Consider the following 25,462-nt stretch of genomic DNA (forward strand, 5'->3'; position numbering starts at 1 on the left):
TAATGATACTTAATTAGACTAATCTTGCCTCCTTGTGCCCTGAAGATTAGAATACTATAAGGGCTTCTCTGTTGAACTAGTAGTTGGAATACCACTGGCTTTTATTTCAAATCATTCATTTAGTACTATTATTTGGTCGCATATGGACAATTTTAGTCCAGAAGAATTGGCACCTGGATCCTAAACAAATATATCTGGAAATAAGTCTCAATAATCTGACTGAACCAAATATAAGTTTAGAGTGTAGCCTGAAAGTTCCTGAATATGGGCCAAGACCCATTTTTAGTTTTCTCTTATGGAGTAATGATTAGGTTTTCTATTTCCTTAAATGAAATTCTAATACTATGTGTAGTTTTTGCTTCACTGCTTGTATGACTTGTCTTTGAGCCGTTTCTTTCCTTCTTGCCATGTAATATTGTGCTTAATTTTTATTTTGCATGTTACTTCCAACAAAACAGGTATCTTCAGTTGGTGGCTCCTCTTATTTTATATAAACAATCCAATTTGGATGCCTTTGGTTCTGTGATTGAGTCCATACCAATGCCAGCTGACTATTCCTTTCATTCATTCTGCTTTCAAGAGATTCTGTACCAGTGCCAATTTTATTATACTGTTGATTATGTTTTACTTTCCAGGTATAGATATTTTAGTGGAACAAATACACAATTGTAGCTCATTTTGAATTGCTTACTCTCCAGAGAATACCCACTCTGTGATTTTTTTCTTTGTTGGAGTGGTTGGCAAAGTCAAAACTGGAGTGTGCCCTCTCCTCACTTGTAAAGGTTTTTTGATTAGTGACTAATGCAGTTTTTGTTCCTAAGAAATAATAATTGTTTGTCAAGTTATACTTCATTTTATGTGAAAAGTATTTGACAATTGAACTTCTTTGTGTTTCCTTGATGAATAAATGTACTCAGTTGGAAATCTTATAGCTTAACATGGTCTCAGTCATATGCTGAATAACTTGGAAAACACATTAACCCAATTTTCACAACAAGCTCTGGGAAAAGGCCCTCCCCCATCTCCATAACTGTGAAAGTCTTAATTTTCCTGGAGTTCATATTTAGACCCAGCAGTCATGGATGGTGGCCTCCAGGGTCTTTAAATAAACAACAAAGATGCTTCTGGGCTGTCTGTTCTCTCAGGATTGGATATGGAGGGAATTTGCCTGCTGGGACGGCATTTCATTGAGTTGAGAAGCTGGCTATATTCTTTGAGTTTTCTTCTGATTGGTTTTTGCCAGCTGTATGAATGAGAAGGAGAGCAGTATAGCTGAAGCATCCCATTCACATATACTGTAGTGTATTTTCTGTTCATGGCTGCTCTGCGTGGAAAACACTGTTGAATTGTACAGTCAGGGGTTATTACCAAACCTCCAGTCCCACTCTCCCAGTAGGGAAGCACAGGGATAGATTTATAGCTAGGCAAGAGGTTAAGATACCTCTTTGGATATTTATAACTGCCCTTTTTCATTTAATAGCTGGGTCTTAGCAAACAGCCATCCTCCACTCCCCCTTCTGATCCTTCATTTCCACTGACATATTTCATCATTTCACAAGGAATAAAGTTTCTAAATGCAAACTCACTCCCTTGGCCAAGCACTTTGAAATTGAATGCGGTGTATTTGAAGGGTTGCCCCGAACAAGCTGCCTAATATAGGTCCCCTTCAGATCACACCAAGGCAGGAAGTGCAATCAGCTTCCTTGAATGACAGTTTCATTAGGTCGTGGCTGGTATTTTTCATTCCTCCACCCAGCTTTTTAATGCTGCTTTTAAAATGTAAATAATGAGTAACATTCTCCTTTTAGACAGAGTCAGTCCTAATGAAGGTTGCCTTATACTTAGGATCAAAGGCTAGAGAAGAGCATGCTGCTAACATTTAAGTATCAGCTATTTATCTTCTGTAAAAATTATTAGTGAATAAAGTGCTGTACATTTATTTTGTAGACAGCTAGCCTCACATTTTGCAGCAGAATGAAAAGCATGAATTTATATGTGTATTTCACATATAATGGTACTAATACTTCCTTTATTTAATAAATTTAAATCCTGCCTTTGTCAGCATTTGGGGTTGTTAACAATAATAAAATATAGATTAAAATGGAATTAAGGTATAAAATAAACCAATTAGAACAGTTAAAATGTACTTCAGCAAGCAGGTTAGCTTAAAAAGCCAGGAGTCAGTCTGCATACAATTAGCTTTGCCTGTAGGCAGAAAAAGAAGAGAGAAAGAACTGGCCTGGCCTGGCCTCCCCTCCTGTGATAGCAGCATCTGGGAGCAACTGCTGGGAAGGCCTTTTCTCACATTCCCAATGAGAAAAGATCTCTCCCAAGGATCTGAAAAGCTAATGGTCTTTCAAAAACAATTAGATAGCGCTTTATAGGTTATAACATATAGAGTGCGTTGTGTCTCAAAATGGATCTGAGACCAATGAAACTATCGTGAAAGAAGATCACATGTTTTCTATGACCAGTTCTGGTTAATAGTCTGGCTGTAATAACTTTTGGAACACTTTTGAAAGGCAGCTTCATATAGAACATGCTGTAGAAGTCCAAAAAGGGTATAATTAAGGCATGTATCACCATGAGTAGATTTGACTTATCCAAAAGTGAGGATGCTAGTCTGAACTGTGCAAATATATTTTTAGTCATCATTGAAACTTGGGATTTGTGAAACTGAGGCTTCAAAAAAAAAGTATAATTATACCTAAAACAAACTGAATCTCTGTTCTGTCTCTTAACTGATCAGGAGAACCTCTGAATTTTCATTTTGTTTGCCCTCTTCTAGTCCATGGCTAATTTCAGATGTTTTTCCTTTAATTTTTTGAACTTTGAACAACATTTTTGGATGTAGATGATAATGAGATAGTGTATATTTGTTGGATGACTTCAGTATACCTGTGTCACCAGTCCCCCAAATTTCAGGGAAGCTGTCTTATAAACTCTAGCTAGCTAGCTAATTATTTATGTGTGCATGTATGCATGCCAAAGCCAGTCTTGACTCCTGGCAACTGCCTGGACAAGTCCATACAGTTTTCTTGGCAGCATTTTTGGAAGTGGTTTGCTATTGCCAGTTTCTTCTTCCTATGGCTGAGAGGGAGTGACTGATCCAAAGACACCCAGTGGATTTTGTGCCTATGCAGGACTAAACCCCATAATCTCTCAGTTTCTAGCCTTGTGCCTTTAATCACTATACCAAACTGGATCTCCACACATAAACACACACCCAAAGAAATTACACTATTGGCAAATAACTGCCGGTTACCACCTGCCTCTTACCACTTAATGCAATAGCTTTTCCAAGAAAGGCCAGAATCACCCTAAAATAGTGGGTAAAGTAACCTAGCCATACCATGATTAAGGTATCAAATGCTTCTGAGATATCTAGCATAACTGAATGACACACTTCATCAATCCTCAATGTAGTTCATTCATAAAGATGATGAAAATAATATATGTTTCATGGCAATTCTGAAACCAGACAGATAATCTGTCTCATCAGAAATGGTTATTGCTCCAGATCCTCCAGCACCTTGCCCGAGAATAGAATATCAGTCCAATTATAATTGCCCAGTTTCTGTTCCATTGCCCCAGCCACATATCTGCTAGATATGCTATTGGGCTCTGGAGATTTTATTTCTCTTAATAGCTTGGTTTATTTTTGTTTTCCTTTAATTTTTTTATATACATGATCTTAACAAATATCTATATTTAATATTTCTTTACAGAGTTACTTTTATTCAGGTGGTGAACAAATGTTTTCTATTTTTCAAAACAGTATTACTGTAACTAGTGATCAGATTTGTATGAATCCATCTTTCATTGTATGGTTTTTCAAAGCTTCTTGTATTCATTTTTTAGTCAAAGCCATTTCCCACACCTTAAGGTGTATTTTAGTTTTACAGTTGTTTGCAACCCACCAACAAGAACTGAATCAATTTCTTACAGTGCATCAGTTAATATGCCTTCGACTGTAAGCCTACCAAGATTCATTGTGGTAAACAGTTGGGTGATTTTCCCAACTTTTTCAAATATTTATAAACAAAATTATTAACTAATTGGTAATGCCCAGAACAATAGAAATATGTTCCAATTTGCTGACAATTTCATCAAAACAATCTAAAGTGGTTAAAAGTACTATAGCATAATTTTAATGTAGTTTTAAGAACACCTATGATTATTTGCATGGGCAATTCTTAATTATTTGTTAGTATAGATTTAAAAGAATTATATCCCACAATTAGTTCCTAAGAGATTGATTGATTTCAAATCTCAAAACATGTTTTTAGAGTCTTTCAAGAGAATTTATCTTTTATATAAGAGTTTTATATATAGGTATTCATGACAAGATTCCCTTTCTTTTAAATGAAGTACTTCGCTTCATTTAGCATAAATGGAGCATAAAATTGCTGATCCAAATAGATGTGTATTTTGTTCAAAAACTCAAATGTTCCTAATGTCTTATGGGAAGCTTGAGAATTATGGATGCAACAAACTCTTTCCTGTGAGGATTTAGCATATTGGCACCATTAACTCTAAGTAAGGTTAGTGATTATACTGGAGCCAGAATGCTATGAAAAATGCACACACAAAAAAGCAGATGATGTTTAGATCTGATGTACACCCATAACCAGAAAAGCCATTGGGTTCTGGGGAAACCCATGTAGAAAAATTTTCTGCTGCAAAAGAAAATCCCCAAACAGTGGCCCACATTTCTTGGGGGGCTGAGAAAGTTAATCATTAATCTATATGATGATGAGGCCTTTTTTCAAAAGCTCTATTTGCCAAGCATATTAGATTTTATGGAGCTTAATTTCAGGAGCAATGAGGAGTAGAATATCACTGTCCATTTATTCTCTCTGCCATTTTCAGGGGACATCTGTCTTTTCTCCACAGTGTTACTTGACTCAGGGATTTGGTTCTCATTAGACCTAACAAGCCTGCACTCAGACGCTATGACTCTCTTACTCCCTTTGGAATAATTTGTTCCACATGCTTGGTTTGCACTGCCCAGTTGCATGCTCTCTTCTTCTGCCAGCTTGTTGAGCTGTGGGTTAGGCTTGTCCAATTAGCTATTTCTCTGTGAACTTTGCAAGTGTAAGGCATTAACATGGGTCATCCCTGAGATGCTCCAGGAATGGCAGATGGTTTCATGAAGTTGGTTTCCTATTGCTTCTGCAAGTCTCACTCCTCCATTAATTTTAAAAGAGGATAAAACAATTAGATCTGCACAGGTTCATTTCTTAGAAGGGTATTCAGAATAGGTCATACTAAGGAGAATTGACCCCTTCCCTTCCCTTCCCTTCCCTTCCCTTCCCTTCCCTTCCCTTCCCTTCCCTTCCCTTCCCTTCCCTTCCCTATATTTATTTACTTTTGTTTTTTGTTACACATGTTCCTCTGAGGTCACTTAGATTTCTTTGAACTTTGTTTTGCTGCTGCTGAACACATTCATGATACATTTGGCCTTCAGTTCCAACAATTCCTGAAACCAGGATTTGGAATATTTGGTTAAACTTGCTATGTGTAAGCAAGCATGGCAGAGCTGCAGGGCGTATTGCTTTTGTTTTTACAGTGATAGCACCACTTCACTCCAAAGCAACAATCATATTGATGTGGTGCTATTGAAAAAGTGTTGGTAATTTGGAAACCTATGCAAATCTGTTCACCATTGTACTGTAGATCATAGCCTACCTTCCCAAATGAATGGTCCCTAGGAATCAGATTACTTATCTGGAACACCGAATTCTCAGAGAAAACACATATCCACTAGAAACATACTGAGAAATGTCATAACTTCTGTGAGAAAAACTATCTTTCAAGAATCTTATGAAAAGATGCATGCACATTCAACTCTTCAGAATATCAGAATATCTAAATATTTTTTTAAATATTTATTTTTAATTTAAAAAATTTAATAATTAAAAATTAAAAAAAATAAATTAAAAAAAATATCAAAAGATTTAAAGTCATGGTTATTTGAAAAATGCATTCTTGTCCTAAGAAACTATATCATAGAGATTAGATGGACTGTATTAAATTTATTTAAGGTTACAGTTCTATGTATACTATGCTGACTTCTTTGGGTTAGAGTTAGGGTTTAATTATTCATTTAGAATAATTTAATTTGGTGCAATTTCTTTTGAAGTATCATGCATAGGATTAAGTTTGTAAATACTTTAAAATACAATGTAGTTGAAAGTTATGCAAGTAGTCCTCATTTAGCGACTATTCACAGTTACAACAGTGATGAAAAAGTAACTTTGTGACTAATCCTCACATTTACAACCTTTGCAGGTCTGTAAAGCAAAGGAAAGCTGAACTAAGATCATAAGCACAGTTGTAGTTTCACTTTGTGACTGCTTTGCTTAATGACCAAGTTGCAGGTCCCAACTGTGCTTGCTAAATGAGGACTACCTGTATTTATATTTGATTGGATTACCTGAACTGATTAATTTAGCTTGCATCTAAAGAAGCATTAGAAGATCACTAAGAACTGTGTGAATTTGCTTTCTTCCTGTTTTTGTCATTCTTTTTCCTTTTCTGTGGTGGCGTTTGGTTTATAAGTCTTTGGGTAGGGTCTTTTAAAAAAATTTTTAAACTGCAGTAGGAGCTTTTTTTCAGCTGATGAATGGGTTAGAATTCTGTTTTTTAGGGCTATTGTGTGCTGTCTTCTGACTGCCCCTTAATTCACAAGCTGAATTTGGTTTATTAGTAGAGGCTTCACAATAATTTGCTTACTTTGCTATTGTGAACAGTCAAATTTGTTTTATATGCATGCTGCTTACTACGTAAGGGTATTGATCTACCTTCTGATAAACAAAAGCTTTTTCAAAGTTGCATCTACATTTATCTAGAAAAGAACTTTAAATACTAACAGAATTAAATACTAATTTCCTTTCTCTTGTCCCTTTCTTTTTCTTTTCTGCCTATAAAAAAACAACTAGCTAGTTTTTAATAAAGTGAGAGTTGCACTAGTGAACAGAGAGGAGAAATATTCTTGGTGAAAAGGAAGGAAACTATTATGAAATTGATCCATTGGCCAAATGACTTGGTAATTTGATTTTAGCTAGGATTGTATGTGGAGGTGGGGTGGGGAACTGGGGAGGGAAATCACTGAAAATCTGTGATTCAACTGTTCTTTGGGAATATTTACATTTTTAAAAAGCCAAACTCCTTGCTGGACACTGTTTCTAAACCACTTTTTTATAATGTCAAACAGGGGAGAGGCACCTCCAGCAGCACGTTACCCCCCAGACGTTTTCTAATGGTAAATATTTTTGTTCTATATCTCTTTGAGGAGTTTTAACTATAGCCGCATTTTCTATTTGGGAATAAAATAACCAGGCACAGCTGTCTTACTAACTGCATGCCTCACTTCGCATTGTGGAGAATAGGTAGCAGGGCATTAAACAGAACAATGGTGATTACTAACTATTTAACCAGCCCAGTTTCTGCCCTTTCTAAAATCCATTTTTGCTCTTGAAATCTGCATGGCCCCAGCTGTCAACAGGAATGTAGATAGGCCTGGAGTTGTCTGGACAGTGGAGAAAGAGACACCCAGGCCAATAGGATTACTCAAGAAGGAACAAACCATATTTGAAATGTGGGGCTTTAAGTAGCTGCTTGCTTTGCTTGTGCTCGTAGCCTGTTCTTTTGTTAGAAATTATAACCACCAGCTCTTAAAAGCTAAGGGACAACCTATGTATTCTATTACCTGCTTCTATATTGTGGGATATAGAAGGGATGCACACAACCTTCCCTTCCTTTCCCTTCCTTTCCCTTCCCTCTCAGCGCTCTCCCATATCACATTCTTGGATATTCTCTCCAAGAATATTCACCTATTAGATGTCTTTCATCACTGCAAACTTCTGCAGTAGAAGAATAGAAGTTACCATGTCATTAATGTCACCAAAGATAGCATTTTACATAAATGAAAAGAAGACGACAACAAGGGATCAGTAACTACACTGAGAAATTGCATCAGAGGAAACTATAGCTCTACCTGAGAGTTGCTTTTAAGCCTAACTTCTAATTGCTGTGATCAAACTTAATGTGAGGTCTGAGGTGGGTGGATGGGGGAGGATATCCATGTGACCTGGCTTTCAAAACCAAAAGGACCTTCAAATTTGGATTTATTTTTTTTTCATTTCACACTCTCAGGATATAAGAGCTACTTATCCCTGTAACTTGTGTTTCTCTTTCTCTTTGTATCTATCTGCCAAATACAGGAACTTTTTCACCCAGTCTCTTAGCAGACAAAATCATGAAATCATATATTTCTCTCTGAATCACTTTCCCTTGTAACATCTCTCCTTTCTTTGTGAATTACCTCCCTCTCAACATGCACACACCCTTCCCTTCCTTTCCCTTCCTTCTCAGTGCTCTCCCATATCCCACATTCATTCATTATTTCTCTGGCCCTTTCTGTCTTTGAATCACCCTCCCATACACACAAATAACACTAGTCTCCCTAGATTTCCCAAACCTTTCTTTCCCCTAGCTTCCCAAGCATTTCCTACTGATCTCCAAATCTCTCACACCAGTTCTCCTTCAGCAGAGATGGTTTGATTGATTGTTTTGGAGGTGGCAAGGATTCAGCATTGCTCCTTTTGAGATAGGATCAAGATGCATGGTAGAAACAGAAGTGGGGAACAGCTGGTTGTTGCAGTCTACAGTCTATCAGTCACCCAGAATAGTTTTAAAAATTCTGAGGAATCAGGAAGAAAAGAAAGGCAGAATGGGAGAGGTATTAGAGGACATTGATGCCTCTAAGGTTTGATCCCAAATCTAGGTAAAACTATACATTGAGATTAGTAGTCACTGCACTCAATATAAGCCTAAGGAACCTGCAAGTAACTTTAAAGAACTGGATCTTGGTTTCCATCTAGACACTTTGTGCCCTATTTGACTCAGTGATGGCTAACACCCCTCTTTGTGTGTGGCCCTGAATTCAAGTTGGAAAGATAAGCTAACTGCATTATTCATATCTTCTTCCTTGAGAAAATACAGGACAAGAATGATTACATGGGTGGGAAAGCTTTTGCCAAATGTCTGGTAATGTTTATAGAGTTTTCCTGTTACACAGTGGAGGAACTGAGGTAGGAATCAAGCACAAAAATGGGTTTGAAACAAATTTTAGAAGGATACAAAAAGCATCCTGTTATGATTGTTCTATAGACAAATCTGCAGATGCTAAAAGTTTCTTAATTTTTTTCCTTCTATCAAGTAACACTCCTGAAAACAAGATGGTGTTACACTTAGTGATAGGTAGTCATCTTTCTTACAAGTTGGGTATGTTTCATATTCATAATCCTTTTAAGGATTCTCTTTGAAGTGACTGTTTATGATAGAAGGCAGCTAATCCAAGTCCCGAGTATTGGTAATTGCTTTGTTTCAGTTATACATTTTCCTGATATTGAAATGGAGAGTATGTATAATTCTCCAGTTTCTGGTATCACTTGGGTCTTTCTTAGGAATATCCTTTTTTCTGCCATGACCACCATCTCAACCCTACCCCATGAGTGAAACAGGATTAAATCACCTTTGGCTGTACCAGTGTTAAAGTAGTGTTGTACTTAAGTCAACAGCATCTAGCTATAACTGCAAAGCATGTGAAATCTGTTGTGCTTTGCTATCCATCACGTTGGAACCAAAGTCAAGTGAACAAGTAGTAAGGAAAGTTAGAAAGGTCCTTATTGGTTATTTCAGTGCCTTTGGTCACTGGTCAGCCTTGTCTGCCACCTTTTTGCTATTGTCTCCCTAAAGATCTCAAAATAGTGATGCAAGAAATGCAACAAAATCTTTTTGACAGGACTTGCAATAATGTAACTTCACTGCCTTCTGAATAGACACAAGGAGTCTGGAAGTTGGTGTTTATTGCCTATATAAATAAAGAAAAGGAAGTGGAGTAGAAGTTCTAAATAAAAGTGCTGTTTTGACTGAGCTCCTTTCATGACACTGGTGTATTTGTATTTTACTTTATTCAATTTCGGTTATGACAGAATAGGATGTAGAAGGAGGGGGCATAGGAAAGAGCCAAGATATGATGGATAGACAGTCCTAAGCCAAACCCTCCCCATTCTTGATGTGGTACTATGATTGGCTGATGTTTTTCTGCCTGCTTGTGACATGCAGAAGAAGGAAAGCAGCAAAGTACGAGGAATCAAATGATCACTTTGTTTATTACACTTTGTTGCACCCCTGTCTGAGTTGCTGGACCTCATTGCTAGGTTGATAATGGAGCTGTCCAGGCTTTTGGTCCTGGGAGATGTCAATTTGTCTTCTTTGAGGAAGGGGTCAGAAGCATCCACCATGATTTCGTGGCAAGGTGACCACCATGGGCTTGTCCTAGGTCTTCATCTGCCCAAGCCATGTGGAAGGGCGTATTCTAGATCTGGTTTTTGTCTCAGAATAATTGAGATGTGATCTGAAGGTAGATATTTCTATCACTGCCTTGTTGTGGTCAGATCACTCTCTGAAGTCCATGGAGCTCATCAGTGCCACTGTCATGGCAAGCTCAGACTCAGATGAGGAGACCAACAATGAGTAGCTGGCTTTAGAGTTACCAGATGAACCGCTGCCTGAGAATCTGCAGGTAGTTGAGGTGGGGCCATCCGGTAATCTCAGCTGCCATCATCTCCAAAGATGAAGAGTCTGAGCTGCCAGAGCTCAAGGGCTCATCACACAGAGAATTAAGCAGAACAAAGGCATTCTGTGAGGCTCCTTGCAAGAAAGGAGCTGTGCCGTCCATAATGAGCAACATCAGAGCTGTCTCTACTTAAGTAGATCAGCAAACCGAAGCCTCTCTGTAGGCAACAGCTGTCTGCTAACCCAGATTCTGTGTGCTTTGAATCCCTGACTTTGGCTTTGGACCATGGACCGGCTGAGAAATCTTCTGTAACTCTTTAACTATTGGACTTTACTTTGTTCCTGCTGCTTTCCATTTGGGACTCATGTAAAGGCAAGCTTGCTTGACTTTGGGGACCTCTTTCTTGTTGTGTGTCTGTGTGTGTTGAGCTCACATTCTCCCTGCCCCTTGGGCACTTATCTAACAAAATCACAGTAAAGTTTGCAACCACCTCTCATGTATTTGTGCATTTGGCCTGGGACAGGACAGCCACTGTCCTTCTCAAGTAGATGGGCCCATTTGGTTGGTCTGCCCTGATGTGTGATGGATCCACTTAGTTTCCAGGAGGTGTTTGGGGATTTTCCCATGAACCTGGCAGGAAGTTGTCAACCTCTGAAATATGAATCCAACTGAGGCACTTGACAGGATTGCTCCTGAGAATCCTCTCCCTGTCCATCAGTCCAGGGAGGGGCTTGTTGTTATACTGAGGAGTTCCAGGAAATGAAGCACCAGAAGAGATGCATGGAGATACCTGAAGAGCAATTAGGACATGACATGGGTAAGGACTCAGATTTCAGCTACACCATGGCAGTAAGCATCAACATTCACATCTGCAGATTGCCACCCAGCAGCACTGTTTATAGTTATCTGGACCCTTCTGAAGAATGAGAGCTGGGACAATCATCTGCTGGGCCATTGTGATGAATTTGAAGAATGAATTTGCTTGCACTCACATGGAGCTAGATGGCAAATGACAGACATCTTGTCAGGTTATCTGAGATTTGCTTTGAGCTGCTGGATTTCTAGGAAGTGGACAGAGTTCTCTCTGCTGTTAGTTTGACCACTAGACTGGACCTCTGAACCACTAGCTGGTGAAAGCTGCCAGAGGTTGATAGGAGGGTTATATATGAGCATTCATTGGAGAAGAGTTAATAACTTGAAGCTATGGCTTCAGAAGCTGACTGGTTTTAGCTCTAGTTAGGGTCAAGCTCCCCCATGCAGAGCAGGAACACAAATGGGGATACTTTTGGATTTGCAGTTCCTGCTGGAAGAGGTACACTAATTGTGATCAGTCCAGGAATGGTAGGGTTTGATGGTTGTTACTGATGGTACTAGTACAATTCTCTCCATGTAAGGCTGCCCTTGAAGACTATCCAAACTTATACAATGCAGAATGCAACAATATGGGTAGAAGGACTGAAGTCCCAGTTCTCCCCAAGGGTCACTGGAGCAGAATGAGGTGTGAATTGGCTCCTGAGGGTAGAGTCGCAAGGACAGTCTTTGTGGATAATTAGGATATTTTTGGAGCTCAATGGTTGGTTTCTTGTTTGTGTTATTTATGTCTATTATTTTAATCTGACTTACTGGAATACTAATTAGTAATACGAGTTTACTGTATGGAAGAGTTGTATACCACTGAGAGTCTATTTTGACTGGAGAGTCATAGAATCCTGAGAGAAAAAATAGCCCATTTATATCAGATTATAAATTCTGTATTTCTTCAATGGGATAAGCTTTTGTTCAGTATAATGCAACCAATATAGCACCATTCTCTTGTTGAATATCTTTGTGTACAGTAGTTAATTCGATTTCAGCTCCTGACTTTTGGGGATGAAATTTTATTTCTGAAAAGTAATACACAAGAAACAAAAATAAACAGAATGGGACATCAAACAAATAAAAACACAAACAAATAAAAACAATGTTTTTGCCATTTCTTGATCTAGCAGGTGGTCTTCCATCCAACTACGTATAGTAGTAAGTATAGTTAACCTTGCTTAGCTTTCTAAATCTGAAAGGAACAAGCAGGTGCTGCTGCTTGCTAAAGTATGTAAGAGCTAGACATAAGAAAATCAGTTAATTTTTTTAAATTTCAGCTTATGATTCTGAAAATACCTTTTTCAAAAGTTATTTTATACTCAGGTCCAGAACTCCACAGGACTTTGATGGCTATATAAAATTATGTGTGCCTTAGCAGTACTACATTCTGAAAAAAGGACATGCACTGGATGAAGGCGACTGTGAATTTGTTATTGAAAATATCAGTTAAGGGTACTCTACACCTAGACATTCAGTGAAACAAACAAAATAGTAGAATCAGGTTAGAAAGAGACATGGTGCTAACAGTAATTACCTCTATACTGTCCTGTTGCTCTATGTGTTATAATTGGTTTGGATGTGGCTGGTAATTGCAGGGGAAATATAATCATTTGCATTGCTCAGTCTAAAATCAAATACTGGTGATAAGTATTAGAATTTTAAAATCAAATCTAATTTATGGATATATTTGGGAGTGAGGAATGAGCTAACAATGTACTAACAACATTGTGTAGTCCTAGAAATTGGCACACATGCTGAATTTCTACTAATCCTCTTATAAAATTAGTCAAAATTCTAACTATTAGGGTTTTTTTTGTTTTTTGTTTGTCTGCATTATTGAAATGAATGAGCATGATCTGTTTTTAATAGAATTCAGCTGGGAGAGAACAACTGTTACAGAATGACATGAAAGCAGAGACAGTTTCAGTGATCAAATATTTGGGGAGAAATGTAGCTAGGTGAGATGTTTCTTGTAGGACTGAACCACATTTATGTTCTAATGAGTACCTAATAAATGTATGTAGAGATCCTGGAATCTGAGCACTATGGTCTACTCCAAGAGCATTTGGGTAGGAATATAAGGCAGGGGAAGCAACAGTCAATGTTTGTGGTATATGCTCTTGATCACCAAAGATCTGGACTAGATTACAGAACTTTCTGAGAAGACAGACATAGTAACAATGGAAGACTTTTGAAAAACCAATTCAGCCAAGACAGCAAGGTCCCAAAAATTCTTTAGTGGTCTTGCTGATTATTTCCTTTTCCAGAAGGTTAAAGAAGAAAAAAGGAGATTGGCTATCCTAGATCTGATCCTATCCAATAGGGAACAGCTGAACAGCAGTGGAAAGTGGAAACTTTGGGACTATGGTATCTTAGGTTCAAGATTCTACTGAAACAAACATGGGAGCATAGTCATGCATTCACATTAGACTTCAGGAGAGCCAATTTCAACAAGCTTAGAGAAATATTAGAATTCCATGAACATAAATCTTTGGATCTATAGGAGTACAGGAGGGTTGGGTACTTCTCAAAAATTAGACATGGGTAATATAATTGTGCACCAGTTGAGGAAGAAGGAACAAAGAAGGGGGATTTAGGAAATCAAGAGTTCCTAATTTAGAAAAATGCAGTTTTTCATTTGGGTGGGAAAAACAGGAAAAATCAAAGGCATGAGGCAGTATTGGGTAGCTGTAAATGCAAAAAAGATCTGGATGTCTTGGTAAATCATAAACTGAGCATGAGTCAAAAGTATGATGTAGCTAAAAAAAAACCCAAACACAGTTCTAAGCTGCATCAACAGAAGTATAATATCAAGATCAAGAAAAGTAATTTCTTTCTAGTCTGTATTGGGTCAGACTGTTTCTAGAATATTGCATCCAATTCTGGACAGTGCATTTTAGGAAGGACATTGACCAACTGGAGTGTTAGAGGAGAGAAATTCAGATGATAAGGATCTGGAAAGACTTATGAGGAATAGCTGGAAGCATTTGTTATTTTTACCTTGGGGGAAAAAAAAGACTTGAAGGGCTGTCTTGTAGAAGGCAGGATACTCTTCTTCAGTGTTGTTCCAGATGACAAGAAGGACAAACAGTGAGTTTAAATTACAAGGAAATAGGTTTTGATTGGACATCAGGAAGAATTTTCTAGTGGTAAAACCATTCATCAGTGGAGCCCCCTGCCTCAGGAATGGACTCTGTTTTATGGAAGTATTTAAACAGAGATTAGATTCAGAGGCATCCATAGGAGGGGTGCAAAGAATGGAATAATTTTTGTGCCACTGTAACATAAGTTGCACCCCTTTTGACATGTGTCATGATGTTTCATACACATACATAAGGGATGAAGCTTGCATCACAACACTAATTTTTATTTATACATCTCTGTTATACATCTGTTATATATAAAGTTATACATCTCTGCCCATGATTGGTTAAACGATCCTGCAACTGCCCTTTCTCAGTGCCTGGAGGCTGTTGAGGTCTGGATGGGGAGCAACAGGTTGAAGCTGAACCCTAGCAAGATGGAGTGGCTTTGGATCTAGGGCTCCTTGGTTCTTGGAGAATTACCACCTTTGGTCATGGATGGTTTGGCACTGCCCCAGATGGACCCAGTGCACAGTGTGGGGATTGTCCTGGACCCATGACTCCTGCTCAAGGAGCAGGTGGCAGTCGTGGCCAGGAGCGCCTTTGCACAACTACGAGTTGTGTGTCAGTTGCGCCCATTCCATTTCAGGTGTGCCCTTCTCACAGTAACCCACGCCCTAGTCACTTCCTGCTTGGACTATTATAACACATTCTACATGGGGCTACCCTGGAAGAGTATTTGGAAACTTTAGTTGGTTCAAAATGCAATGGCCCACATACAGTAGTTCTGCGCAAGTCCAGATTTGCACATGTGTCACCTCTTTTGCGGGAGCAGCATTGGTTGCCGATCTGCTTCTGGGTCCAATTCAGGGTGCTGGTTATCACCTTTAAAGCCCTTCATGGCTTGGGGCCTGGTTATTTGAAGGGCTGCCTTTCTTCAGTTACATCTACCCGGCCCACCAGAGCAGGGAAGTTGGGTATGTTGCGGGTCCCAGCATTGAGGGAAGTACATCTAATGGGATCATGAAGAACGGTCTTTTCCATGGTGGCCCCTTCCCTGTGGAATGTTATTCCCTCTGAATTAAGATTGGCCCCCACCTTGATGTTGTTCTAGAAGGCCCTGAAGGTGTGGTTTTGCCGGCAGGCCTGGGGACCCCAAGCTGAAAAGGAGCCGCTCAAGTGGTTCTGTTGATTGTGTTTTTGGCTGCCACAAGGGATGGGTGTTGATGGGTTTTTGTATTGGGGATTTTACTTCGTAAGCCGCCTGGAGTCACTGTGTGTGAGCTGGGCAGCCATATAAATGTGTTAAATAATTTTTTTTTTTTTTTTCATTCTGATGAGACTGTAGGATTCTGCAGATGTCTCTGGCTGGGTTGCCATCTGACAGGGATTCTGTAGTAATGAATTTTTGCACTAGTAGGGGTTTGGACTAGTTGATTTCCAAGAATATTTTATAATTCTATGAAACTGAACCAAAATGGAAATGGAATTTAGATGCTCTGTTTTAGGGACAGGTCACTTAAAAAAACCTTATACAACCCTTCCTTTCTATTCTCAAGATCAGGGACACCTAGATGGTCTTCTGTATTTAATGGGGATCACTTGCAATGTTCTGTTCTATCACTGCAATTCTGGAATAAGAGATTACATATTAAATCAATTTGTGTGTAAATCATTGATACCCCAAGCATAAATTCTTGCTATCTTGAAATGGATTGTTTGCCTCATGTGTTGACCTTTCTGGATCTTTTTGCATTCAAAAGGCCCAGACTTCATAGATGTTTTTACAAGGTATTGTTTAAAGGAAAATTGTATCTTCAAATTACTCTAATTTGGCATCCCTGATTCTACATGGGTTAAAATGTTAGTGAGTTGAAGAACTGAGGAAATTTGGTTATTATATTTTAGTTGCAAGGTATAAGTTGCTTTCAGGTGGAAACCATTTCAATTTCTTCCCTCAGTAACATCCAGAAGATATTCCATTCATTAAAGCCCAAGACACATGGCAGCTGATGTTCTTGCTGCTTAATCTTCATTAACAAGTTATTTTAACCAAACTTCCTTCCTACAACAACTTAAAACTGATTTCTTGGAACTATCTTGCAGATAAATTCTTTAGGTGGCTAATAAAATTACATTAAAATAACATTTCAGTCTATTCCTTGTCATTGGTACTTTTAATCCTGGGCATGTATGTGCCCCACTTTTGCCTTTATATCCAAGGGCTCATGCTGGCAAGAATGCCAGGAATTATCTTAGTAGTATAATTGGCTGACAATTTTCCCCATTCTATTTATCTTTTGGATATAACATTTTGTTACATTTCTTTTCTTGGAAAGCTCGCTCTTAAAAGGTACACATTTTGCTTGTGAATTTGGACCACCAACTCTGTGTTCCCTTGTCACAGTGGAATTAAATAATGGCTTGGTAGAGTCAGACAAGAATTTAATTTTTCCATATATGTCTCAGAAGGAAAACTGGGTTCACCTCTATAATTTGCTCTTAAATTTGTCAGCTGATTAAATGACTGTTTTGATTCTACTGCCTGACATTTTTTTCCCAATAGAAAAAAACACCTGTTATAAATTCAAAACTAAGCTACATCTCTTCACCTTCACCCTTCTGGGATTATGTCATCTGGATATTGGTAGGATGCTGCCACGAATCCATATGTGTGTATGCACACCTACCCAATACGTGTGTGTACACATTATAAATAATTGGGGCAGGCTTAAACAGAAGGATCTGAATTTCTAACTCTCAAGAAAGGTATATGTATATGTGGATGTCTAAAGGAAGAAACTTAACAGTTGTTTTTCTTTTCCTGCAAACATGTTGTCTAACTCCACATTTGCTGAGATGCTGGGGATGGAGGAGCAGGTTTAAAGGTAGAAAGTAGGTCTGATTTGCTTCATCCTTCGTGTCTCCTTCACTTTCTTCCTGCAAAAGCCTCTTCTGCCCCACCCCTTTTCTCAAGCAGGCTCACTTCCAATATCATAATCTAGTGGAGAAAAAATACTTCTTAAAAAATCAAGTGTCAACATTGACGGGAGATTTGGTAGGTAAGTGAAAGGATAAGCCTCTTTCTCCACACCCATCAATTCTTCCTTGAGAATATCAGCCCTCCCACTGGCTGTCACTATAACCCAACCTTATGCCCTCCAGATGTGTTGGACACTATTCCAGATAATCTTCAAAACAGAAGCTTGATCCAATAGCTCCATTTATTCCTTAATAGGGAATGCGTTAGATATTATTCAAAGCTCTTTTGACCCAGTTGTAATGATAGGGCATATTATTGTGCATTCTTCTCCCTATACCTGTCTTAGAAAAATCCAGGCATTCATTCAGAGTAGAAGTGAAATATATTTATACTTTTATAATAACTATATTATAAATAACTATAAAACATTGATTAATTGAATTAACAAAACATTTTACCCTATTAAAAGCCTTAACTTTTCAGAGGTTTGGATTTGAGTCTAAGTGATTTATTCAGATTTTATATTTAAGCCAAGGAGTTTTACATCTAGAAACAGTGCCATCATTTCCATAAATCCAGCTCTTAAGACATCTCATTCCTACATTAGAATCTTTATAGAACTGCATATATCCATGTTTGAAAAGCCTTTTCGGGATACTGGCAAAGTCTTAAATGTATGTGTGCTTTCAAATAATTCTAACTGGATTTTAATATTCTTTCAGAGACCTGCGCTGTTAACAATGGAGGCTGTGACAGCAAATGCCATGATGCAGCCACAGGAGTACATTGCAGCTGCCCCATGGGATTCATGCTTCAGCCTGACAGAAAAACTTGCAAAGGTAAGTAGCAACCAGTCTAGATCAATAAATGGACCTGATGCTGAGAAAAGGATACGCCTGTGTCCTCCGGCTGTTATAAATGTTGGGGGGATGAGAAGGGACTTGGGAGAGCCAATTAGGTTCACATTTCTTAAGTCATTCTTGTGTATGCATTGACAGTGTGTCTTACATAAGCAAAGCAGTGGCACTCAAGTAACTAACATTATACATATCTCAGCTTTTATATATGGCACTGATTATCACATACACCACTTTGTCCACAGTCACAATTCAAAACATTGTTGGTTACTTTTAAAGACCTGAACAGTTTAGGTCTAGGATATTTTAGGACATGGTCCTTTGAAAACAGCCTGTGTGCAGTTTACAATATGGTGGAGAGATACTTTTCTCTATCCTGACTTTTATGGAAGGTCAGTTGATAATCTACCTCTGTTATTATACCCGAGAATAATGGAATTATTTGTATTTTAGGCACAGTAGTTTGCTGTATAAAAACTTTTTTCACCAGGCTTTTGTTCAACCAGGTAAATAATTTTCCTTCTATTTAATTGTCTCTTCATAATGTTATTTCCACAAAACATTCCATGGGTAGGCATAGGAATGTCCAAATCCCACCTCCCTCTCTCAGTACTGATGGGTATGAGTTGGGGGCACTGTTCTATAGTGGTTCCACTTCTTTCTAGGCAGGTGGTTGCAGTCAGTCTGGAGTGGAGAAGAGGTATTTTGTGTTTTTCCTATCCCAGTCTTACATCCTTACCGTTATACTACACTGAAACTTGCTAACAGTGAAGATGCACTGATGTGTGGGTATAATACATTTAGCTACTTAAATCCAAGCTACATTTGTCAAAAGGATGGAGCAGAAGCACTACATATAATAATCCACCCCTTGCAGAGCTTGGGCTACTACTTGGGCTTCAGTTATCTATGAATTTTATGAGTTGGTTGTGCATGAGATGACTACCCTTCCTCTTTCAAAACTACTTACTATCTGGCTTTTCTTCCCGACATGTATGCTAGTGGCCAAAACTTTTCTACGCCAGGCCATCTGCCAGTATAAATCTACAAATCTGATTGGGTTACTGTTTCAGTAAAGCAATGCACATATACTAAGGTTGGTACTCTTTTGGGACAACCACATTCATGAAACAGCATCTCCTTTCACATATCTCAGTTGCTCCTCCTCTGTAAGTAATTGTAGCTGACTTTCCATGGTATAAGGGTATTTTGAAGTACAGTCCCTACCTTGGCTTCCCAGCTAGAATATATACTGCAGCTGAGAGTACTGTATGAAATGCCACTGCTTGTATCTCTTGAACATTTTGGCATCATTTCATTAACAAACAGCACAGTTCCCTCATTTGATTATGACACTGTGAAAGTGGGAAATCGCTGCTAATTTGGAGACTGAGCACAACTTTGTTCTTCAGTTCTCTTATGCTCCAGCTACCCATCTATTTTATAAATACACAGATACCAGTTACCTTTTCTCACAAGAGAAATGTTAGCTTAAAAAAAATCACAGGAAGTTAGGACTTCTGGACATTAAGCTACGTCTACTTCTAATATTTGGTGAAAATACAAATCAGCATATGAACCTCACCCAAGCTATTTTATTATCATAAGATACTGTGCTGTTGGTGATGGATGGGCACTAGATGAGTTTTGCATTAAGAGAAAACTGTGAACTTTTTTCAAAAAGAACAATCTGGAAAAGTTTGTGGAGAAAAAAGGTGAGACTTCACAAATGGATGGTGTCTGTGTTCTGTCTCTGGCAGCTCCAGGGAATGTGACCTTAGTTAAAAGTAAAAAACAGCTCTTCTGCTGAAAGCTGTCTAACCAGCTTACTGATTCCAGACTTCATTTGTTTCATTATTATTTTTCAGAGCTCACTGCCTCTAAGATGCTGGAATTCCAGGAAAACATAATAACCCAGAGCTGTATTCTCTGTGTCTGGGATTTTATTACTGTTCAGAGCTATTTTATTGCTAATACATGTCAAAGATAATAACAGTAACAACAACAACATTTACAATTCATTGTGCTTGCTGAGGTTGGTTAGGTTGGGGCAAGACAAGAGAACAATTTTAGATGATGTCTGGCTGAGCTTGTTTTCTGGGATTCATCAGCTTTTTACAGACCATTTCTTAGCAGTAAATTTTCTGACATGTGCCACAAGTAAAAATGTTTCTTTACAGATAGTAGGAACTTTTTGAGAGTTTAGGGAATTAAGTGAGGCAGAGAATATGGTCTTTCTACATTTTTGGCAAAACAATCAGATCGTAATTTAAAAAATAAATAAATAAATAAATAAATAAATAAGTGTGTGTGTGTATGTATATATGTATATATATATATATTTCAATGTTTGGTTCCCCAAAGATAATTTCCTCTTCTACTGTACTTATTCTTTATACAATATTCCCCATAGTTTTGAATTTGTCTGAAGCCACTCTCCTATTTCATTCAAGCATTGATTTTTATAATCTTCAGTCTTCAAGGATATTCTTAATAGGAGTTATAAATACCGAGCAGTTTCCAAACACATACTCATTCAGGTCTCATACAGACCTTGTAGCTGTGATATTGAGTCTAAGGCAATCTTTGGCCATGCCTTTATCTCTTCATGACTAATGACTTCCTGAACAACTTAGTCAAATTACTCTTTCTTTAGAGCAATCTTGCCCTCATTAGCTTTGAAATATGTCAGGACTACAACTCTTAAAATCCCAATAGTTGGATTTTTATTCCCAGCTCATCCAGAAGACACCAAGTGAGGGAAAGGTTTTTAAAGCAATGCTATAGAAAATCAGCACATTGTGAGTAACCAATGCAGGATAGATAATTTTAACAAGATTGTATTTTGAACAATTACAGTTGAAATGTGGTACAACATGCATACATTATTTTATCAATAATTTTACATAATCTCTTTTCAGAACCATTTCCCTGTTTGTTTCCACTTTTCTAGGGCATTTTCTTTTCTTCAGACATGTTTTGTGTAGAACTTTTATAGGACAAAAATGAAATATTATGGTCACTTTTCAGATGTTGCATATATATGGCTTGCTTTGCACACAGGATCTGAATGTGTGTGCCAAATTGTTCTTCATTACCTCCTTCAGCAAGTTGTTCTTTTCCTTGATCCTATACCATTCCTTGATCCTATACCTTGATCCTATAGTTTGCTCAATAGCCAAATTATTTTTGGAGGGTCTCTTCATTATTATTGTTATTAATTCAATTTATATCCCATCTTTCTATCCAAAGGACATTTAAAGTGACTGTTAGTATTTGACATCTAAGAGATAGACATAACCAAGTGAGCTTTTCAGCTTTAATTTGTTTGCAATTTGTGAGAGACCAGCTACTGCCAGGCAAGTTCAGTAACCTCTCATAATGAGTTGTTCAAGAGGGTGCCCTAAAAAGTAATTCTAAAATTACAGCTAAATTTAGAATATAATCACTTGGCTCTTGTTTGAAGTTAATTGTCAGACAAATAAAACATTGGTTCTTTGTTGTCTTCAGTGCTACCTTGTGCTACCCATTTAAAAATGATATAGATGTCAATAAATGAGAGGTGTCAGTAGGATCACATACTATCTGGAAGTTCTGCCTTCCCAGTAAATTATCACAGCCCATTCAGTGGATGCTTTCAATTGCTTACTGAAAACTTCTCTTTGAAATCAAGCTTTTCCTGGCTTTTGAAAGTGATGATTCCTGTATGTTACTGCTGCTTCAAATTGTTTTAATTTTTAAAAGGTATATCATTTCATTAATCTTTGTGTGATCTTATGTTCATTTAACTGTTATAAACAGGCTTTGTGTCAGAAAGATGTGATACATATTGCAATAAATAATTCTACGTAGTCACATTTGTATAGTCTACAAAACTTTATATTTACATTTTATTATAATTAAAGCTTTTCCCCAACATTAACCCTATAAAGTATGCTGGGTTGAGAGAGAATGAGAGTCACTCAGGGAGTTTAAATAGCTCATTATGATTTGTACCTGGGTCATCCCAATCTTAGGACCAACACACCACTATATTACAGTCCTCTTCTTTCTCTCTTTCTTTCTCTCTCCTGCATTTCCTTACATGGGGATCTTAGAAATTATGAATTTTTCCCAAACACAACTGCTCAGTATCCTTAGAAATACCCAAAACACTAACAAAGCTTCAGAAGCACTCCATTTTGGATTTAATCCATGTTAAAAGAAACTGTCCAAGTCAGTTTAGCTTGGTTTGGGTGTTAGCCAGATCCAATGCATACCTTTATCTGGATTATCATAAAATTTCAAGCAGTACAGGGTGATTGGGTAACAAAAACCTAATCTGTAAGTACCCTACAGCATGAGAAATTATGGGCACACATCAAATTTAGCATATAAATTGAATCTGAACCAGAAATCCAAGCCATTTGTTCAGTTCCTTTTCTGTTGAATCATCCTTTATGGCATTCATTTGATTGTCACTTTTTTTTTTTTTTTTTGGTAGCTAAGCATGTTTTGCTCTGTGTTTTTTTCTTCTCATTACAGATATAGATGAATGTAGATTGAACAATGGTGGCTGTGACCACATCTGCAGGAACACAGTCGGCAGTTTTGAATGCAGTTGTAAAAAGGGATATAAATTGCTTATCAATGAAAGGACATGCCAAGGTAAAGTCTTCTCATATCATGCTGGAAATAATAATGAAGCAGTTATTTGAATATGAAGATTTAGGCATAGAACTAAATCACATACGAAGCACTCTCAATTTAATTTCTGTTTTGATAGTCAACATTGAAAACAGCTGTCTATGAGGTTTGGATTTCAATGTTTCATAGCTTTGAGTTTGCTGTGTGCTATTTTATATAATATTAACTTAAGAATGTAAGACTGGCCCTGCTGGAGCAGGTCAATACTCATCTTAGTCTAGCATTTTGTTTCTTATAGTAGCCAACTAGATTCCTCTAGGGTGCTCACAAGCAGAAAATATTTACTGTTGTTCCCTTGCAATCTACTATTTAGTGGTAGAGTGCCCTCAGTTTGGATGTAACACTGAATCTTGACAGATGTGTTATAATAATGTCCTTGTTGTCCAAATATTTATCCCTTCTCCTTTTAAAGCCATCCAGGATAGCGGCCCTCATAATTTCATGGGAAAATTATATTCTGTGTGAAAAAGTGCTTTTTTGGGTCTGTTTTAAATTTACTTCCAACTGGCTTCATTGGGTGACCTCTGAAGCCAGTATTTGAAAATGCTACCCATCTTCTCCATGCCATGTGTAATTTTATAGAACTTGATCACGTCCCCCCTCAGTCATTCTTTTTCCAGTCTAGAGAATCCTAAATATTTTTGCCTTTTCTCATAGGAGAAATATTCAACCCTCCTGGTCATTTTGGTTGAATAAGGGTTAACAACGTTGGGAATTTATTTTCATTCTCATTCTTAATGACTGTCCCATGGAACTTGTCTTTTGCACAGTTGTCACACACTATCCTCATTATTCACTATAACCCCAAGACTTTTTCCAGGTTAGTTACAGGCAGCTCAGACTTCATCAGTGTACATGTAAAGTTAGGATTTTTTGCCTCAGCATACATCATTTTGAAATGATCATTCATCTAGCTTAGAGATCTTCTGGAGCCCTTCATAATCACTTTTTTACCATCCTGAATACTATTATCTGCCAATTTGGAAGTTCATTGTATACCCCTAAGTCAAGATCATTTATGAATAAGTTAGGAAACACAGATCCCAATACAGTCTTGTAAGGCTTCCACTTCCCCCATTGAGAAAATTGTCCATTTATTCCAACATAAACATTCTTTTCATTCCTTTTTCTAATGCTTTGACTTGTTTTCTGATTAAAATATAAAGAACTTCTTAATATTTCCCCTTAACAACCACCACCACCCTTTTCCTCTGTTGTTGAAGAGCCAGATTTTGAGAAAGAGGTTTAACTATGGGGATCAATGTGGCAGTTGTGAATTCCCCTTAGCAACGTTATATGAGGAGAGAGATGAGGAGCCAGGGCTTCTGGGATTAGCAGCCACTAGGAGGGGAATTCCCTGCCAGAAGTACAGGAGATGTGTCCTTTGAATTACACTTCTAGTGATGTGTCTTAAGCCAGGGAGAAACTATTCAGTTTCAGGGCTTCATATTCTCAGTGTTGCTCATCAACATGACCCTGCATTGCCTACATGCAGTAGCAGGATAATAGGGAAAACACAATTTCTAGCACAGAGTGCCAAAAGCCAGCCTTGGGCTGCCTCAGCTGCAGATGGATGATGGGATACAGAAATGTTTTCTAGATATGGATAGTGGGCTGTCCTCATGTCCTCACACAGGACATGTGTGAATTTGCCCTCAGTCTTCTTTTTTCACCAGCACCTTCACCAGCACTTTCACCAGCTCCTTTTCAGAAGTTTTTAGTTTTGCAGTCAAATGCAACTGTGTTGGACCCTCTTGGCAGTTTCACATTTGCACATATGCTAATGCAACAGAATTGTGGACATTGTATCCATTTGGTTTATAACCTACTTTGTACCTATCACAGTTACCACTTAGGATTAAATTTAGGGTTGTGTTGTTTTTTTTTAATCCGCACTCAGTTGTTACCGACTCTACGGTGACTGCTTGGACGAGTCCTTGCAGTTTTCAAGGCAAGGTGTTTTTGGAAGTGGTTTGCCATTGCCTCCTTCCTAGAGCAGAGCCCAGCTGGCGAGTGCAGGAGGCGGGATTTCCGTTGCTTCGCGCCTTTTTCGGGCGTGCACGGCTTCCGCGCTTCCGGCAACTGCTCCCGACTCCTTTTGCAAGGCGCCGCCAGCATTTTTCCTCCCACCGGAGTGAGAGTACCCATTTATCTACTCACGTAAGTTTTCGATCTGTTGGGTTGACAGGAGCTGGGGAGGAAACAGGAGCTCACTCTGCTGTGCGAAAGCTGGGCTCAAACCACTGAAGTGTCGACCATTTCTGGCCGGCAACTTTCAGCGTCATTTAGCCGCTGCGCCACCGCATCCAAAAATTTAGGGTTGTATCTCTCTGGTTAGTTCCAAAACCAACTGTTCTAAAGCACAAACATTTAGGGTATCTTGAAATTTGCTTTATTTTTTGTGGCC

At 38.1% G+C, this 25,462-nt stretch overlaps 1 protein-coding gene across 2 annotated transcripts in view; it reads left to right on the forward strand.

The window, feature by feature from the left end:
- Positions 1 to 25,462, forward strand: part of SCUBE3 (signal peptide, CUB domain and EGF like domain containing 3) — a 139,220-nt gene that overhangs the window by 75,982 nt on the left and 37,776 nt on the right. The window contains exons 7-10 of one of the 2 annotated variants that reach the window (XM_088153830.1): positions 7,220 to 7,286; positions 9,233 to 9,267; positions 18,235 to 18,351; positions 22,894 to 23,016. In XM_088153830.1, the coding sequence (XP_088009956.1) occupies positions 7,220 to 7,286; positions 9,233 to 9,267; positions 18,235 to 18,351; positions 22,894 to 23,016 (342 nt within the window). The remainder of the gene's footprint in view (positions 1 to 7,219; positions 7,287 to 9,232; positions 9,268 to 18,234; positions 18,352 to 22,893; positions 23,017 to 25,462) is intronic. The other variant, XM_088153828.1, reaches the window with a different exon arrangement.

This window comes from Python bivittatus, unplaced genomic scaffold (genome assembly GCF_059951505.1).
Source record: "Python bivittatus isolate LINGU-HERP-01145 unplaced genomic scaffold, Pbiv_v1 ctg000700_np1212, whole genome shotgun sequence".
NCBI lineage: Eukaryota > Metazoa > Chordata > Lepidosauria > Squamata > Pythonidae > Python > Python bivittatus.